We start from the raw sequence: 17,425 nt of genomic DNA on the forward strand, positions 1-17,425 counted from the left end.
CCTCCTCTTCAGACCGCTACACTCGTCTGTTGCTCGCTCTCTCAGCTGCTTTTTCAATACGCTGCCTGTTGGTTTCCTCAGAGAGTTTCCTCCAAGACAACCGGCTCTCCCACATGACCTGCTCCTCCACCTGTGCTACACCTGTCCTCTTCCTGATCCTCTACATATCTGATCAGACATTAAGGAAACATGTTGAAGTGCTGGCTTCTCTGACAACAATGCAGCAGTCAGTATGTCCTCCTTCTAACTTTAGATTCTGCTCCTGAATGCTCTGGATTTGTTTGGACCAGAGAAGGTAGGCGCTTTTAAGACACCCCCCCCCCCACACGTCCGTTTTGGACGCCCCTCTGTTTGTCAGATATGAGAGCAGTTATCAGGTCAACAGGTGTTGCAGCGATGGAAGCGGGCAAGAGAAGTGGTTCAGATAGAAGTGATTATACCCGACCTTGTACACATTTTAACCACTAGGGGTCAGAGTTACATACTGCTCCTTTAAAACATTTTCACCAAATAAAGAGTAAACAAACAAAGCTGGATTAAAAACTAATTAAGACACAACTTTAATCAAAAAGTCAAAACATTGTTCAGAGTTTCTTTCATTTATTTTGAAAAGCTGGTCTTGCAGCTTCCTCTTCCTCCTTATTTAAATGCTAAGCCAGTTTAAACACACCTGTAGCTTCCTGTGTAGTCTTCAAACTCTAAGATCACCTGCTGACTGTTGGCTGAGAGGATTTGAGTAACGATTGTGAAATAACAGAGAGCTTTAGTATCTTTACAAACACCTGCTCAGCGTTGGGACTCACCTGAGTGTTTACTAAGCGGGGCCTCTGGGAGTGCGGGGCCCACCCGGGGGGCCGTCGCTCACAGCTGCAGCTCGGAGCTAATTACACTGAAGACGAAGACGAGGATGATGAAAACGAGGATAACAAAGCTACCGAGGAGCGGAGAGACATCTGCTCACAACCTCGGACACAAACACAAACACCTTACACAGGTTCAGGTGATTTAAGACTTCTGAGAAATACAAAACAAACAGCAAATAAGATAACGTTATTTTGACTTCACGAAGGAAGACGCTGTCACCAGATCAGTTGGGATTATAAAATGATTAAAGAATAATATGTAGTGGTGTCTGAAGAGGGTTTACTCCTGGATCAACACGGGGTACCAGACTTTACCTCTCAGGTTCCTGACCTTCAGTCCTCGTCCACAAGTAGCCATTTATTTTTGTTTTGAACACGTCGCCTTTTCTGTACATTTTGACCTTTCAGCGTCTTAGGTAACTGAAAACTCTCCTTTATTAAAACTCCTTCCAGGATGAAGATGTTCAGAAACGGGGAAAACAGAGTTTTGGGCGCTGGAGTCCCATCGATGGCGGTCTCCATGCTGGAAATGCTGTCTCAGTCTAACTTTCAGTCAACCTAACGACAGGCTGAGAGCTGGAGCTGAGGCGGGTTTTAAACCTCCTGACAAACCGTTACACCGCGCCCACCTGTCAATCAGGTCAGCTACACGCCTTATTGTGAATAACTCTTATCCTTCATCAAATCAAAACTGATGAGTCATCAAAACATTCACCCCCCGTACAGTGTGTGTCCATCGAGACATGAGCTAATCACACCTATTTGGTTTTTTGAACCAGGCTGTAAACATGTTAATCTCTGCTGTAAAAACAGGCTTTTTAGAATGGGTGTGTATGTGACTTCCTGTGCTTCTGCAGCCAGCCTCTAGTGGACACTCCAGGAACTGCAGGGTTTTTTCACCTGAGCATCAGCTTCATTTTTCAACATAGGTTTCTGCTTGGTGCTAACGTTGCTAACTGGACTTTTAACATGCTCAAGCGTTTTTGGGTTTTCATGTGGATGAAGATGTTTTTGAGAACTGAGTGTGTAGACGGGATTATTTTTTAAGAGGAAGTTGGGAAGCAGATACACACATTTCTGCTGCTAAAGCAAGAGGTTACTGTTTGTAGATGTTTCTGATATCTCCCTGAGGTGTTTTCTAATCTCAAACCGCAGAAGAAGAGTTGTTTTGTTGTTTCTTCTTCTCTTTAAACCTTCAGGCTGTTTTTCTTTAGTTGTTGTCCTGCAGCTCTCAGAGGACGTTACACCAGAGACCTCCTCTCTGTACCTGCTCACCTCACTCGTTCTCCCATCAGTCTGCATGAAACCTCCTCGCTCGCCGCCGTCTGCTTCACTAACTACGGCCAGTTTTCATTAAACGAGCCCTGACCTTTTCTGCTGATGATCCCCATAATGCTGGATGCCCAAACTCCAGGGGGGGCGGGGCCTGTTGTTGTCATTAAGATTCTGAATCACAGCAAATTTTTACTTTTGACCCTGCTCCTTTTCTTCTGAACACTGTGTTGCTTCTGTGTCCTCTCCTCCTCTTCTTCCTCCTCTCCCTCTTCCTCCCCCTACTCCTCCTCTTCCCTCCTCTTCCTCCTCTCTCCTCCTCTCTCCTCCTCCTCTCTCCTCTCTCTCCTGTTCCTCCTCTCCCTCCTCTCTCTTCCTCTTCCTCCTCTCCGTCTTCTTCCTCCTCTCCCTCCCCCTACTCCTCCTCTTCCTCCTCTTCTCTCACTTCCTCCTCTCTCTTCCTCCTCTCTCCTCCTCTTCCTCCTCTCTCTTCCTCCTCTTCCCTCTCTTCCTCCTCTCTCTCCTCCTCTTCCTCCTCTCCCTCTTCTCTCTCCTCTTCCTCCTCTCTCCTCTCCCTCTTCCTCCTCTCTCCTCTCCCTCTTCTCTCTCCTCTTCCTCCTCTCCCTCTTCTCTCTCCTCTTCCTCCTCTCCCTCTTCTCTCTCCTCTTCCTCCTCTCTCCTCTCCCTCTTCCTCCTCTCTCCTCTCCCTCTTCCTCCTCTCACTCTTCCTCCTCTCTCCTCTCCCTCTTCTCTCCTCTTCCTCCTCTCCCTCTTCTCTCTCCTCTTCCTCCTCTCCCTCTTCTCTCTCCTCTTCCTCCTCCTCCTCTCTCTTCCTCCTCTTCCCTCTCTTCCTCCTCTCTCTCCTCCTCTTCCTCCTCTCCCTCTTCTCTCTCCTCTTCCTCCTCTCTCCTCTCCCTCTTCCTCCTCTCTCCTCTCCCTCTTCTCTCTCCTCTTCCTCCTCTCCCTCTTCTCTCTCCTCTTCCTCCTCTCCCTCTTCTCTCTCCTCTTCCTCCTCTCTCCTCTCCCTCTTCCTCCTCTCTCCTCTCCCTCTTCCTCCTCTCACTCTTCCTCCTCTCTCCTCTCCCTCTTCTCTCCTCTTCCTCCTCTCCCTCTTCTCTCTCCTCTTCCTCCTCTCCCTCTTCTCTCTCCTCTTCCTCCTCCTCCTCTCTCTCCTCTTCCTCCTCTCCCTCTTCTCTCTCCTCTCCCTCTTCCTCCTCTCCCTCTTCTCTCTCCTCTTCCTCCTCTCTCCTCTCCCTCTTCCTCCTCTCTCCTCTCCCTCTTCTCTCCTCTTCCTCCTCTCCCTCTTCTCTCTCCTCCTCTCCCTCTTCTCTCCTCTTCCCTCTCCTCCTCTCCCTCTTCTCTCTCCTCTTCCTCCTCTCCCTCTTCTCTCTCCTCTTCCTCCTCTCTCCTCTCCCTCTTCCTCCTCTCTCCTCTCCCTCTTCTCTCTCCTCTTCCTCCTCTCCCTCTTCTCTCTCCTCTTCCTCCTCTCTCCTCTCCCTCTTCCTCCTCTCTCCTCTTCCTCCTCTCCCTCTTCTCTCTCCTCTTCCTCCTCTCTCCTCTCCCTCTTCCTCCTCTCTCCTCTCCCTCTTCCTCCTCTCTCCTCTCCCTCTTCTCTCCTCTTCCTCCTCTCCCTCTTCTCTCTCCTCTTCCTCCTCTCCCTCTTCTCTCTCCTCCTCTCCCTCTTCTCTCTCCTCTTCCTCCTCCTCCTCTTCTCTCCTCCTCTCCCTCCTCTCCCTCTTCTCTCTCCTCTTCCTCCTCTCCCTCTTCTCTCTCCTCTTCCTCCTCTCTCCTCTCCCTCTTCTCTCCTCTTCCTCCTCTCCCTCTTCTCTCTCCTCTTCCTCCTCCTCCTCTCTCTCCTCTTCCTCCTCTCCCTCTTCTCTCTCCTCTCCCTCTTCCTCCTCTCCCTCTTCTCTCTCCTCTTCCTCCTCTCTCCTCTCCCTCTTCCTCCTCTCTCCTCTCCCTCTTCTCTCCTCTTCCTCCTCTCCCTCTTCTCTCTCCTCCTCTCCCTCTTCTCTCCTCTTCCCTCTCCTCCTCTCCCTCTTCTCTCTCCTCTTCCTCCTCTCCCTCTTCTCTCTCCTCTTCCTCCTCTCTCCTCTCCCTCTTCCTCCTCTCTCCTCTCCCTCTTCTCTCTCCTCTTCCTCCTCTCCCTCTTCTCTCTCCTCTTCCTCCTCTCTCCTCTCCCTCTTCCTCCTCTCTCCTCTTCCTCCTCTCCCTCTTCTCTCTCCTCTTCCTCCTCTCTCCTCTCCCTCTTCCTCCTCTCTCCTCTCCCTCTTCCTCCTCTCTCCTCTCCCTCTTCTCTCCTCTTCCTCCTCTCCCTCTTCTCTCTCCTCTTCCTCCTCTCCCTCTTCTCTCTCCTCCTCTCCCTCTTCTCTCTCCTCTTCCTCCTCCTCCTCTTCTCTCCTCCTCTCCCTCCTCTCCCTCTTCTCTCTCCTCTTCCTCCTCTCCCTCTTCTCTCTCCTCTTCCTCCTCTCTCCTCTCCCTCTTCTCTCCTCTTCCTCCTCTCCCTCTTCTCTCTCCTCCTCTTCCTCCTCTCTCCTCCTCTTCCCTCTCTTCCTCCTCTTCCTCCTCTCCCTCTTCTCTCTCCTCTTCCTCCTCTCTCCTCTCCCTCTTCCTCCTCTCTCCTCTCCCTCTTCTCTCTCCTCTTCCTCCTCTCCCTCTTCTCTCTCCTCTTCCTCCTCTCTCCTCTCCCTCTTCCTCCTCTCTCCTCTCCCTCTTCTCTCTCCTCTCCCTCTTCCTCCTCTCCTCTCCCTCTTCCTCCTCTCCCTCTTCCTCCTCTCTCCTCTCCCTCTTCTCTCCTCTTCCTCCTCTCCCTCTTCTCTCTCCTCTTCCTCCTCTCCCTCTTCTCTCTCCTCCTCTCCCTCTTCTCTCTCCTCTTCCTCCTCTTCTCTCTCCTCTTCCTCCTCTCCCTCTTCTCTCTCCTCTCCCTCTTCCTCCTCTCCCTCTTCTCTTCCTCCTCTCTCCTCTCCCTCTTCCTCCTCTCTCCTCTCCCTCTTCTCTCTCCTCCTCTCCCTCTTCTCTCTCCTCTCTCTTCCTCCTCTCTCCTCTCCCTCCTCTCCCTCTTCTCTCCTCTTCCCTCTCCTCCTCTCCCTCTTCTCTCTCCTCTTCCTCCTCTCCCTCTTCTCTCTCCTCTTCCTCCTCCTCCTCTTCTCTCTCCTCCTCTCCCTCTTCTCTCTCCTCTTCCTCCTCTCCCTCTTCTCTCTCCTCTTCCTCCTCTCCCTCTTCTCTCTCCTCTTCCTCCTCTCTCCTCTCCCTCTTCTCTCCTCTTCCTCCTCTCCCTCTTCTCTCCTCCTCTCCCTCTTCTCTCTCCTCCTCTCCCTCTTCTCTCTCCTCTTCCTCCTCCTCTTCTCTCTCCTCCTCTCCCTCTTCTCTCTCCTCTTCCTCCTCTCCCTCTTCTCTCTCCTCTTCCTCCTCTCCCTCTTCTCTCTCCTCTCCCTCTTCTCTCCTCTTCCTCCTCTCCCTCTTCTCTCTCCTCCTCTCCCTCTTCTCTCTCCTCTCTTCCTCCTCTCTCCTCTCCCTCCTCTCTCCTCTTCCCTCTCCTCCTCTCCCTCTTCTCTCTCCTCTTCCTCCTCTCCCTCTTCTCTCTCCTCTTCCTCCTCCTCCTCTTCTCTCTCCTCCTCTCCCTCTTCTCTCTCCTCTTCCTCCTCTCCCTCTTCTCTCTCCTCTTCCTCCTCTCCCTCTTCTCTCTCCTCTTCCTCCTCTCTCCTCTCCCTCTTCTCTCCTCTTCCTCCTCTCCCTCTTCTCTCCTCCTCTCCCTCTTCTCTCTCCTCCTCTCCCTCTTCTCTCTCCTCTTCCTCCTCCTCTTCTCTCTCCTCCTCTCCCTCTTCTCTCTCCTCTTCCTCCTCTCCCTCTTCTCTCTCCTCTTCCTCCTCTCCCTCTTCTCTCTCCTCTCCCTCTTCTCTCCTCTTCCTCCTCTCCCTCTTCTCTCTCCTCCTCTCCCTCTTCTCTCTCCTCTCCCTCTTCTCTCTCCTCTTCCTCCTCTCCCTCTTCTCTCTCCTCTCCCTCTTCTCTCCTCTTCCTCCTCTCCCTCTTCTCTCTCCTCCTCTCCCTCTTCTCTCTCCTCTCCCTCTTCTCTCTCCTCTTCCTCCTCTCCCTCTTCTCTCTCCTCTCCCTCTTCTCTCTCCTCTTCCTCCTCTCCCTCTTCTCTCTCCTCCTCCTCTCTCCTGAATCAACTTTGAGATGCATATCGTCACTTGAAACCGATCTCAGAATCTTGTTTTCAGACGTTTATCAGCTCTCCGCCTCACAGACAGTCGTTGGTGAAACAGGAAGGGAGGGGGCGGGGCAAGTGAGGAGACGAGGGCGGAGCTGAGGGATGAAGGAGGCTTGACCAAAGAGAGCGTTTGTTTTGGCATGAAAAGTTGCAGAGTGAGCCTTTAAAGTGACTTTCTACTGAAACTGTTGGTTTGTATCTCTGTGTTTGTTTTTATATCCGTCAGGTTTTTATTTTAAGGTCACCTCGATCGACCACGTTTCCTTCACACATCACACACAGCACGTCATCTCAAATCTTTTATTTACTGCATATTTTTGACTGTGTTTTGAAACATTTTACAGTTTTTTTTTCTAGAAAACTTCAGTCCCTTGTTCTCTCTCGCTCTCTTCTCGTGTGTGGGGGGGGGGGGGCGGATCCGGCTGCTGCGATTGGTCAGCAGGGACACGGCGTGCTGGTCTGCTGCTCCACCATTAGTCCTTTGCTCAGGAGGAACGCTTCCTGCTTCGGCTCACGCCCGAGGAACTTCCTCAGCATCTCGGAGGCGTCCTCGGAGCCGCCGGGCCGCAGGATGAACCTCCTGTAATCCATGCCGACCTGGAGGACCAATCAGAGGAAAGCGCGGATTGAAGGGTTTTAACGAACAGAAAACATTTAGAATCAGTGTCGTAAACGTTCATGAGTCTGGGTTCTGACCTTTGGGTTCATGATTCCCTCCAGTTTGAAGCGAGCGAAGAACATGTCCATGGAGAACACCTCGCTCCACAGGTAACCGTAATACTGAGCGTCATAACCGCCCGCCAGGTGCCCGAAGGTCGCCGGCATGTTGGTCCCTGCGGGGAGAGAGGCAGAGAGGTCGGTGGTCAGAGGACGCCTAGGCTGTATTCTTTGTACTATACTTTACTGGAAACACGTTTAAACAGGTGTTTTTTACGCTACACTTAGCGATGATGTCATCATTTGAAAAGGTACCTGGCGATGCCGGGATTCCCAGGATTTCCTGACAGAGGCGTCCGTACTCCTCCGCCGCGTCAAGCCCGTTCCTGGTGTGCAGAGCCTGATCCACTTTAGCCAGCACGATCTGCCTCAGGTTAAACAGGCCTGATGGGAGAGATGCATGGTTACCATAGCAACAGCAGAAAAAAAGAGAACCAGAAGTCCCGCCCCCCTGTGCGCTACTCACCGGTGTTGGCGAGGCGGGACTTGATGAGTTTGTCGAGCAGCTCGTCGGGGATGGCTTTGTCGGTCTTGTAGTGTTTGGACATCCTGAGCAGAGGCTCACGCTCCCACACCCAGTTCTCCAACATCTGAGACGGCGCCTCCACAAAGTCCCGCTCCACGTGAGTCCCACTGAACATGGCGTAGTCCGCCTGCAAGCACAGCAACACTCAGAGCACGGCACTTCCTGTTTACACAGTCGATTTTCTCCTCCTCTAACCTCTGAATGAGATTTTATACAGTGACCCGTCAGGTCACTCCACAAACAGGAAGCCACAGCGGTGTCCTCAGGGTGATGTAACTGATCCATATCAAATTCTTGACAATTTGATTTGGTATTCTGATGAGAGTATAAAATAATCCATAACACTGCTCCTCCACCGCTGAAGAGCTTTGTGAAACTCCGCTCTGAGCTTCAAGGTCTGTCTCAAGCAGAGATTTATAGCATCCCTAAACGTGGCTGTGCTTTTTCTTTCAACCACCAGGCATCAGTTTCATTTACGACCCTCTGAAGTCACTAAGGACAAAAATGTCCACTTCTAAAAAAACTGCTATAAAAATAGAACAGATTGATATTTTTTTGACTTTTTTTTGCATAAATCTCTTAAACAACTTCAGCCCTGCTCAAAAATGACAGTTTTATTATTTGATTCTGTCATTTAAAGGGTTAAATTCCTGATAATTATTCAATATTTGATATTTTTGAGCAGGGCTGGAGTTGTTTAAGAGATTTATGCAAAAAAAAAGTCGAAAAAATATCAATCTGTTCTATTTTTATAGCAGTTTTTGTAAATTGGACATTTCCGCCCTCTAATGTCCAAACAGGGAACTACATTTTAAATCTGATTCTACACAAAAACTAACAATGCATCAAAGTCAATATTTTGGATAATCTTTGACATATCCAAGACTGATTTTTAAAAAATCCCCCAGCCACCAAATATTTGTTATATGGAAAATAACTAATTTTTATGTGTGTCCATAGTGATGCAAGACGGTTAAAGCCGTTAAAAAACGGAATAATCTCCAAACTCATCGGAAGTAAGTAAATAAAAAAGGATTTTAAGGAACCAGACAACCTCTCAACAGCTCAGGAAAAACGTGTACGTAATGTTTTCATATCTGTATAATGTTCCCAGTTCATCTTCTCTCTTATGAAATGTGTGTGTGTGTGTGTGTGTGTGTGTGTGTGTGTGTGTGTGTGTGTGTGTGTGTGTGTGTGTGTCTGTGTGTGTGTGTGTGTGTGTCTGGTTGATCTGTATTTTACTCTTGCCATCGTCTGCCCGGGGACAACAGATGGAAATTAGCTAGTCAGTTAAATCTGGTACAAAGGATCTCTTCTCTTCTGAGACTGATGTTATTTTGTCCCTGATTCAAATAAACTAATTTTACTCCCATAATCCTTTGCAGCCTTTGTGCATATTGCAGTTTTTTTCAAATCTTAATTACAGAGTTCACACTAATGATCCTTACATCCTCCAAAGAACAAGGGGAGACATTCAAAGCTCAGTCTGATGTTGTTGTGAGAGTTTATCAGCTGACCTCGGCACACAGCTGGTGCATGACGTGTCCGAACTCGTGGAAGTACGTCTCCACCTCGTCGTGCTGCAGGAGTGACGGGGCGTCAGCCGTCGGCTTGCTGAAGTTGGCCACCATGGCGGCGATAGACATCTGACGGCGTCCGTCGGCCAGCAGACAGCCGGGCTGCAGGCCGAAGCAGGCGGCGTGCCCGTACTTCCCCTCCCTGAGGAGACGAGAGAGAGGAGACTGAGCATCCCTTTTGTTTACATTCACACTATGATGTCACTTCTCTGAGCGCTCACCTGGGGTGGAGGTCCAGGTAGAACTGGCCGACCACCTGACCACTGCTGCGATCCTTCACGCAGTACAGAGTGACGTCCGGGTGCCACACGGCCGCTCCGTCCACGAGCTCGAAGGAAAGACCGAGCAGCTCCTGATAGATCTCCAACAGACCACGAGTCACAACCTCCATCGGAAAATACTCCTTCAACAGGTTCTGATCCACCGCATACTGAGTCTCCTCCACCTGAGGGGAGGGGGGGGGGGGGGGGGAGGAGAGAGAGGGGGGGAGGAGGAAGAGGAAAAGGAGAAAGAGGAGGAGAAGCAACACAGTGTTCAGAAGAAAAGGATCAAAAGTAAACATTTGTTGTGTTTTCAGGATCTTAATGACAACAACAGGTCCATGTGAGGTGTGAAACTCTCACCTGTGTCATGAAGTAGCGAGTGTCCCAGGCGTGCAGCTCTCCGTTGAAAGGCAGATTTCTCGTCTCACACTCCTTCTCCTTCAGTTTGAGGATGACCGAGCGCTCTTCTTCTCCCAGAGGCTTCAGCTTACGAGCCAGCTCCTCTGAAAACACAGAGTGAGAGTGAGAGAGTGTGAGGAGAGAGTTTCCTCTGCAGGGATCAAACAGACGAGGTAAGGTTACCATGTTTCACTTTCAGGAGAAATCAAACACAGACTGTTACATGAAACAAGACATCTAATTACACTCAAGTGTCCATAACCATACTGCTCACATGTTTCTCTCTGCAGGTTTCAGGTGGTCGTTTATTCACTCACCCAGGAAGCCGGCCACCTTCCTCCCAGATTTGGCCATGTTCATCTCCAGGACGAAGTCAGCGTGAGTGCTGAAGCCGAGCAGAGAACATTTCTGAGCACGAAGCTCCACCAGCTCCTTCAGGATGGCCGAGTTCTCCTAAAGAGAGAGCGAGAGCGAGAGAGAGAGAGAGAGAGAGAGAAAGAGAGAAAAAGAGAGAGAAAGAGAGAGAGATAGAGAGAGAGCGAGTGTCAGCACATCAGGCCGTCTGAAGTAGTTTTCAGTTTGATCCAGCAGAGGGCGCTCTCAGGGTAACTCCACCACTGCATTCACTCTTTTTAAAGATATTCTTTTAGGGGTGCTGGTGGTGCATAGGTTAGAGCGCAGGCCCCATGTATGGAGGCTGTAGTCCTCCAAGCGGGTGGCCCAGGTTTGAATCCCGCCTGTGGCTCCCTTCCCGCATGTCATTCCCCTCTCTCTCCCTCCCTGATTTCTGACTCTATCCACTGTCCTATCTCTCCAATAAAGACATAAAAAAAAGGGCTTCGGGAGAAACAAACTGACATGAGGGAGACTGGTCTCTCTGCAGACAGCAGCCCACTGATTGGTGGAGAGAAACAGGGTCTCTACAAACCTGCAAATATTTGTGTGCACCGTGAACCTCTGTGCACTCTGAACGGTCTTGTCAGTAGACTTCTGATTGGACGGAGGACGTCTCACCTCTTTGCAGCGGGAGTTGAAGGCCTCCTCGAGCACCCTGCGGGTTTCAGGGACGAAGCATTTCTTCATGGTGGGGAAGTAGTGAGGATACTTGAGGGTGACCCTCAGCTTCTCTCCGTCCTGCTCCAGAGAGCTCAGGAAGTCCTCGGGCAGGCCGCCTGAAACCAACACGGGGTTAATGTGACACCTGACACACACAGAGCAGGAGTGTGTGTGTGATTATGACTCACCCAGCTCGTCTCTGCTGAACGTCAGGCTGGTCGTGTCCTCGTTCAGGTTCTTGTTGAAGTCGATGCAGAGGTTGCTCAGTTTCTTCTTGATGCTCTTGATCTCCTGTCAGAGCAGAGAGGTTTGATCATGGTCAGTCACCACTCACATAAAACACACAGATAGATTCTGACTCCTCTAAACCAGCCTTTCCCAAACTTAAGATTGCCGCGGCCCGCTTTGATATACTAAATTACTCCGGGGCCATTATAAAAAAAAATCCTGACTACATCTATAACTTTCAGTAAGGGTAAATTATTGGACATTTCAACATGATATTATGGGAAGATAGACACAAAAGTTTACTAAACATTATGTCCATGAATAGTCATGACACACCTTACTAATCACTTAAAGGGTTGACTCATGGTGAATCATCATTATTGTGATAATTATTGTATTTTTTAAATTGGTGGGTGGCTGCAGTACCCACACAGCCCACCAGGGGGCCGCAGCCCACACTTTGGGAAGCACTCCTCTAAACGGTCATAAAGACGGTATGATCGTGTGAATGTTTGTCTCTGTGAAATCAAACACTGACTCGGCTCGTCTTAAATCATGACTGGTGGTCTGCAGGTGTGTGAGTGTCGCTCTGTGTGACTAAAGGTTCAAATATAAAGAAGCAGTATCCACCTCTTGCGTCTCTGTGGGCAGGTGGAGGCCGTTCCTCTTCCCCAGTTTGATCAGTCGCTCCATGTAACGCTTGGACTCTGGGGTGATGCTGTCGGCGTCGGTTTTCTTCTGCAGACAGAAACAAAAAAACTTTAGAGGCGGAGTCAGTAGAAATGTAGAAAAAGGAGAGAGGAGGAAGAGGAGGAGAAGGAGGAGGAGGAAGAAGAGGAGGAGGAGACAGAGGAGGAGGAGGAGGAGGAGGAGGAGGAGACAGAGGAGGAGGAGGAGGAGGAAGAGGAGGATGAGAGGAGGAGGAAGAGGAGACAGAGGAGGAGGAGGAGGAGGAGGAAGAGGAGGAGGAGGAGGAGGAGGAAGAAGAGGAGGAGGAGGAGGAGACAGAGGAGGAGGAAGAGGAGGGAGAGGAGGAGGAGGAGGGAGAGGAGGAGAAGGAGGAGGAGGAAGAAGAGGAGGAGGAGACAGAGGAGGAGACAGAGGAGGAGGAGGAGGAGACAGAGGAGGAGGAGGAGGAGGAAGAGGAGGATGAGAGGAGGAGGAAGAGGAGACAGAGGAGGAGGAGGAGGAGGAGGAAGAGGAGGAGGAGGAGGAGGAGGAAGAGGAGGAAGAGGAGGAGGAGACAGAGGAGGAGGAAGAGGAGGGAGAGGAGGAGGAGGAGGGAGAGGAGGAGGAGGAGGAAGAGGAGACAGAGGAGGAGGAAGAGGAGACAGAGGAGGATGAGGAAGAGGAGGAGGAGACAGAGGAGGAGGAGACAGAGGAGGAGGAGACAGAGGAGGAGGAGGAGGAAGAGGAGGAGAGAGGAGGAAGAAGAAGAGGAGGAAGAAGAGGAGGAGAGAGAGGAGGAGGAAAGTCATTACTCAGTGATATATTTAATTAGGATACTTCAGTATCTGCTGTGACATATTTAACCTTTAACTCTCATCTTGTTCCAGATATTTCAGTTTTTTCTTTTGTTTGTTTTTCTTCTTTTAATAAAGTTAGTTTGTAAAAAATGAGCATGCTGGTGAAATATAAGAGTCTGCTAACGTCTGATGTGAAAGTGAGAAAAGACAGAACAGAACCAGGAGCTGTAGTTCAACACCTCCATCTCTGGATGTGACCTCTGATTGGACAACGGCGTGCTCACCTCCAGAGCGACGATCCTCAGGTAGACGTCCTCCCTCATGCTCATCTCCACGTCGAACTCCGACAGCTGCTTGTCGGCCTCGGTGCTCGCCGTTCTCACTTCCTTGGAGGGAGACACATGCTGCGGGAAGTCCAGCATGTTCCTCTGGACTGAGAGACAGTGGGCGGAGTCAGACAGGGGGCGGCGTCAGGGGGAAGAAAGGGCGGCGTGGGCGGCCAGGAGAGACACCACAAAAAACGTCACCATCAGTTTGGAAAGGCAGCTAATGTTTACTTTTGTTTGTGAGTCGACTGATGTTTAAAATATTAAACTATTTATTCTGATTCAGCCGACAAAACGATAAGACGTGAAGGATTCGCTCCTAACGGTTTACCAGAACCCGAGAAGCCAGGCCTTCTGTCAAACTAACTAACCACGGCGAGCAGCAAAGCCTCACGTGGAAGAAACTGGGACCTGTTTCCTAAAAGTCACCAAAATAAAAAAATGAAAATATTGTAGATGCAGTAATGGATTTTAGATTCATCTAACGTCTGATTTACTTTATAAAAACTTAAAAATCACTATTTCTTTAAATGTGTTTTGATCCACAGCCACAAACAGAAAAAGATTCTATAAAAATGGCACAAGCACAGCTTCTTCATTTTCTTCATGTTTCCCGTCTAAAATCCAGCAGAGCTCAGATAAACGTTCTCTTTGAGCGCCTGTCGCTTGTGAACACTCATTGAGAGTTCAGAGTTTTGTAATAAACTTGTGAACGGTCAGAGAGCTGCAGTGGAAACGTTGGGAGTGTTTTCAGCTCCACACAAAGCCTCGGTGCTCTATTGTAGCAGCAGCAGCAGCGGTCGTGTTCAGCTGCTTTCTCTGCAAACTGCTGATCAGAGTGAACATCACAAACCCACTGTGCTGACTCTGAGCTACGCTGCAGACCGCACAAAGGACGCCACACCTGACCGCACGCTGTGTTTGAACTCTGTGCATTCAGGTTGATTATCCAACATATGTAGAAATATCTGGACGGAGCATTAAAGTCATAAAACACAATGTTCTGTTTTTTTCTTCCGGTCTTCAAACGTCTCGTTCAGACTGCCGAGTGTTTGAGAGAAAGCGAGCAGCTGTTTGTGGACGATATGAAATATTTACTGTAAAACTTCGACCCCTCCATTCATATGGGACAGGCGTCAACACGAGACGGCCTTTAATGATTTTCAAACAGAACTGACTTTGTACGACATCCCATCTAAACCGCTGCGTTGCACTCAGAGAGAGAGGGAGACATCTTTGTTTATATTTTTGATCTGCAAACTAATCATCATAAATACATCGAGGCCTCTAATTGAGAGCTGCAACGTGCAGCAACATCAGGCTCTTAAAAGGGGCGGGGCCTCAAATGAGAAGGGCTTCTATTTGAATGTTTACAGTATTTCTAAGATGACGGGAGGGGAACCGAACACGATTCGCATGAAGTTCGTTTGAATGCAGGAAAAATCTAGAATAACAATGTTTTTGTTCTTTAATGACGAGCTGATCATTAAAGTGTCTTTAGCGTTTTGACAAATACGTTTGGAATATTTTTAACCACATATTGGTCACAGGAAACGCATGATGACTTTGTTAACTGAAGTCAAACATGACGATGGTTCTCGTTGTAGTCTTTCATTGAGAGTTCAGAGTTTGAGTTTCTGTCCTTCAGCTTGGAGAAACATTTCATTCACTCGTTTTAGTTGGTTTTGTTTGATTCTCGTTCACAAAGAGACGTCGATCTCTGTCTCCGCCTCCCGTACGTACAGCCAATCCCAATGTGCTACATCATTATACAAATGCAGACGGAGGACTCCGAGCAGATCTGGTACCTACACCGGATGCAAAGGGACCTCCTCAATCCGAGGAACAGCACGTTGGCTTGTTAATAAATCCTTTAAACGAGAGCTCCTCGCTGTGCAGATCTGGTTTTTTTTTGCTTCTATGTTTTGATTTCGGACTTTATCGTTGGATTTACAATACGATACATCTTTGTGGTCATTGCTATAAAAAGAAAGGAAACAGTTAAGTAGCTCTTGACAGTTGCAGCAAATACAGAGATTTTGTTTTGGTTTTGCTGAATTTTTATCTCAGATATCCGCAGGTCCTTGAACACATCATCACACACAGTCCCTGGTCTGAGCCGCTGCCACACCTAAAACTGAAACGAACCGTCTGAAAGGAAGTAAATCCATCTAACGGGGGGCAGCAGATGTAGAAAACAACCTTGATGTTTAACGTGTGTCTGTCATCTTTGACTGAACAAAGAGAGTGTTGTGATATCAGCAGCAGGAGTTTATGTGTCGTATTTCTCTGAACTTAAACTCCTCTGTAAAACTCACACGACTCAGTGAGATCATTTAAACCCTAGAAGATGGAGAGGGATGGATACTGACCAGTGTAGTCGACCTCCACGTCAGCAAGGGCCTTCAGCGTGTTCTCGAAGGTGACGCTCTCGATGTCCAGCGCTCCGACGCGGTCGTACACCACCTTGGTGTTGGCGATGAGCTCATCGGAGAGCTGCTTGATCTGCTCGGGGCTCAGGTCCCAACGCAGCCGGTTCTCAGAGCAGACCGCCGCCGGGCTGCCAAACACCACCTCACCTGGGACGACAGGAAGCAACATGACGGGCGAGGAGAGGCGATATATGAAGACATGAGCAGCAGGCGGATGTTGAGTTTCATCAGAATTATTTTAAATACTGTAAAACTATTTATTCTAAAACTGTTGATTTGAGACATTCCTGTCATTTAAAATGTTATTTTGCAAACTAACAAATAAATGTGAGCATCAGATGAATGTAGTGCTGCAGCTTTTCAGGGAAATACTCAGACTGTACATGTTGTCCAGTTCATGTAACTAGGGCCTGACCGATATGGATTTTTGGGGCGATACTGATATTCCACAAAGCAACATTTTCTCTCATGTTTGACATGATAACAAGTCAGAGTTGGTTCAAGAGGGACTTCCTCTGCCCAATAAATAAACTCTTCTCTGAATCAGTTGTCAGGAGAACTCGATGAGTAGGGTCGATACCGAGGTTGCATCCCTATCAGATGTAGTAATGTTGGTTACCAGTCCCAGTTATGGAGACACTGGTTCAGGTGCCTCTTTTTATCACTGTAGTTATTCTGGATCCCTGAAAGGCCCAGTGAGGGGCCCCTCCATAGATGTATTTAACAATATCAGTGTATTCATGTTGTTTCAGTAGAGTTAGCGCTGGCCTCCTGGCTAACATATGCGTCCTCTGTCTGGTTCTGTTTTAACTGTTGGAGCTTCCTGAAAAGAAATCTGCTCACATGTTATTGTCGGGGTCAAAGGCCTTAACCTCCTTTCTTTCTGGCCTCCTGACTTTTGTGCAGGCAGAGACACCCAGCCCGAGATTACTAACCATTAAGTTCAATTAAGATGTATTTTTGAGGATCAGTGTGACTTCATTGTAGAGATAGGACAGCGGATACAGTCAGAAATCAGAGAGAGAGAGAAAGAGCTGGGAATGACATGCAGGAGAGGAGCCACCTGAACCCGGGCCCGGGCCGCCTGCCTGGAGGTCCACAGCCTGGGTACATGGGGCGTGTGCCCTGCTCTCCACACAACTTTAAAGTTACAAAACAGGGTTCTCATAGTATTTTAACAAGAGGGGCTTTACATTGTGAAACAGGCAACAACGAATCAAATGTCTCTGTGTTGATAAATAAAAGAGAGTTTTTTGGTTTGCTTACACTTTAGGACGTACTTTGTTTTAAAGAACCCTAATGGACCCCTCAAAGCTGCCCCTTATGCCCCCCCCCCCTTGATTATTGTAAATAGAACTTTTGTTGAGTATTTCTGTTAAATTATTTCATCTACCTTTCTCTCTTGTTATTGTTGTTATTGTTGTTTTTATCTGAACCCTGAGTCTATAATAACGTTTTAAATAATTCAATAGATTAATATTTGTATTTAAAAAGGTTTAAAATAGACAGATTTTTAAATGGAGTTTGTCACATTGTTCGTTTTAAACATTTAACATGATTTACAGAGAATAGTAGAATGTGATGAAGTCTTTAGGTCTGAGGTGAAAGAGCTAACATGCTAACATGCTAACATGCTAAACAGAACAACAGAGAAGAATAAACACCACAGCAGCGGAGAAACGAGCCACAATGAAAACACAACACCTCTGCTGTGGTTTATCATAACTCATGAACAAATGGTAATGGGAAAATTGTGTGAATTCAGTTTTTTAACGGGGATTTTTCTTTAACTCTGAGGTGTGATAACATGTAGCGTTAGCATGTCGCGTTAGCATGTAGCGTTAGCATGTAGAATGACGTTAGCTAAATCAGATGAAAGCTAATAAATTCTAAATGATGACAGAGTCTGAGAGGAAACATGGCGGACAGAAGACGGGTTTTAAATAACAACTGATCCAGTCACATTAAAGATGCTTTTAAACCACTCACCTGTCGGCCCCATGGTTCAGGTAAATGAATGAAGGTTCGTTACGTCCGTTTGCTCAACTGTCAAAGCGCGAGCGCTGCTGCGGAGGAGGAAGAGGATTAAA

At 48.5% G+C, this 17,425-nt stretch overlaps 1 protein-coding gene across 1 annotated transcript; it reads right to left on the reverse strand.

Moving 5' to 3' along the window:
• Positions 1–6,631: 6,631 nt before the first annotated feature.
• Positions 6,632–17,425, reverse strand: thop1 (thimet oligopeptidase 1). Its single transcript, XM_061034078.1, has 14 exons — positions 17,325–17,425; positions 15,276–15,482; positions 12,862–13,010; positions 11,742–11,849; positions 11,072–11,174; positions 10,842–10,999; positions 10,145–10,280; positions 9,789–9,931; positions 9,387–9,610; positions 9,106–9,307; positions 7,529–7,715; positions 7,318–7,446; positions 7,042–7,178; positions 6,632–6,942 (listed from the first exon to the last, which is right to left on the reverse strand). The coding sequence occupies exons 1-14, from the start codon at positions 17,335–17,337 to the stop codon at positions 6,781–6,783; spliced, it is 2,058 nt and encodes a 685-aa protein (XP_060890061.1). The 5' UTR covers positions 17,338–17,425; the 3' UTR covers positions 6,632–6,780.

Source organism: Labrus mixtus, unplaced genomic scaffold, assembly GCF_963584025.1.
Source record: "Labrus mixtus unplaced genomic scaffold, fLabMix1.1 SCAFFOLD_142, whole genome shotgun sequence".
In the NCBI taxonomy this organism is placed as follows: Eukaryota; Metazoa; Chordata; class Actinopteri; order Labriformes; family Labridae; genus Labrus; species Labrus mixtus.

Excerpts from the sequence above, each read along its gene's own strand:
- thop1 (XM_061034078.1), bottom strand. Across the intron at positions 11,175-11,741 it reads TGCCCACAGAGACGCAAGAG|GAGATCAAGAGCATCAAGAA; the intron begins GTGGATACTGCT and ends CTGCTCTGACAG. Across the intron at positions 6,943-7,041 it reads AGGGAATCATGAACCCAAAG|GTCGGCATGGATTACAGGAG; the intron begins GTCAGAACCCAG and ends TTGGTCCTCCAG.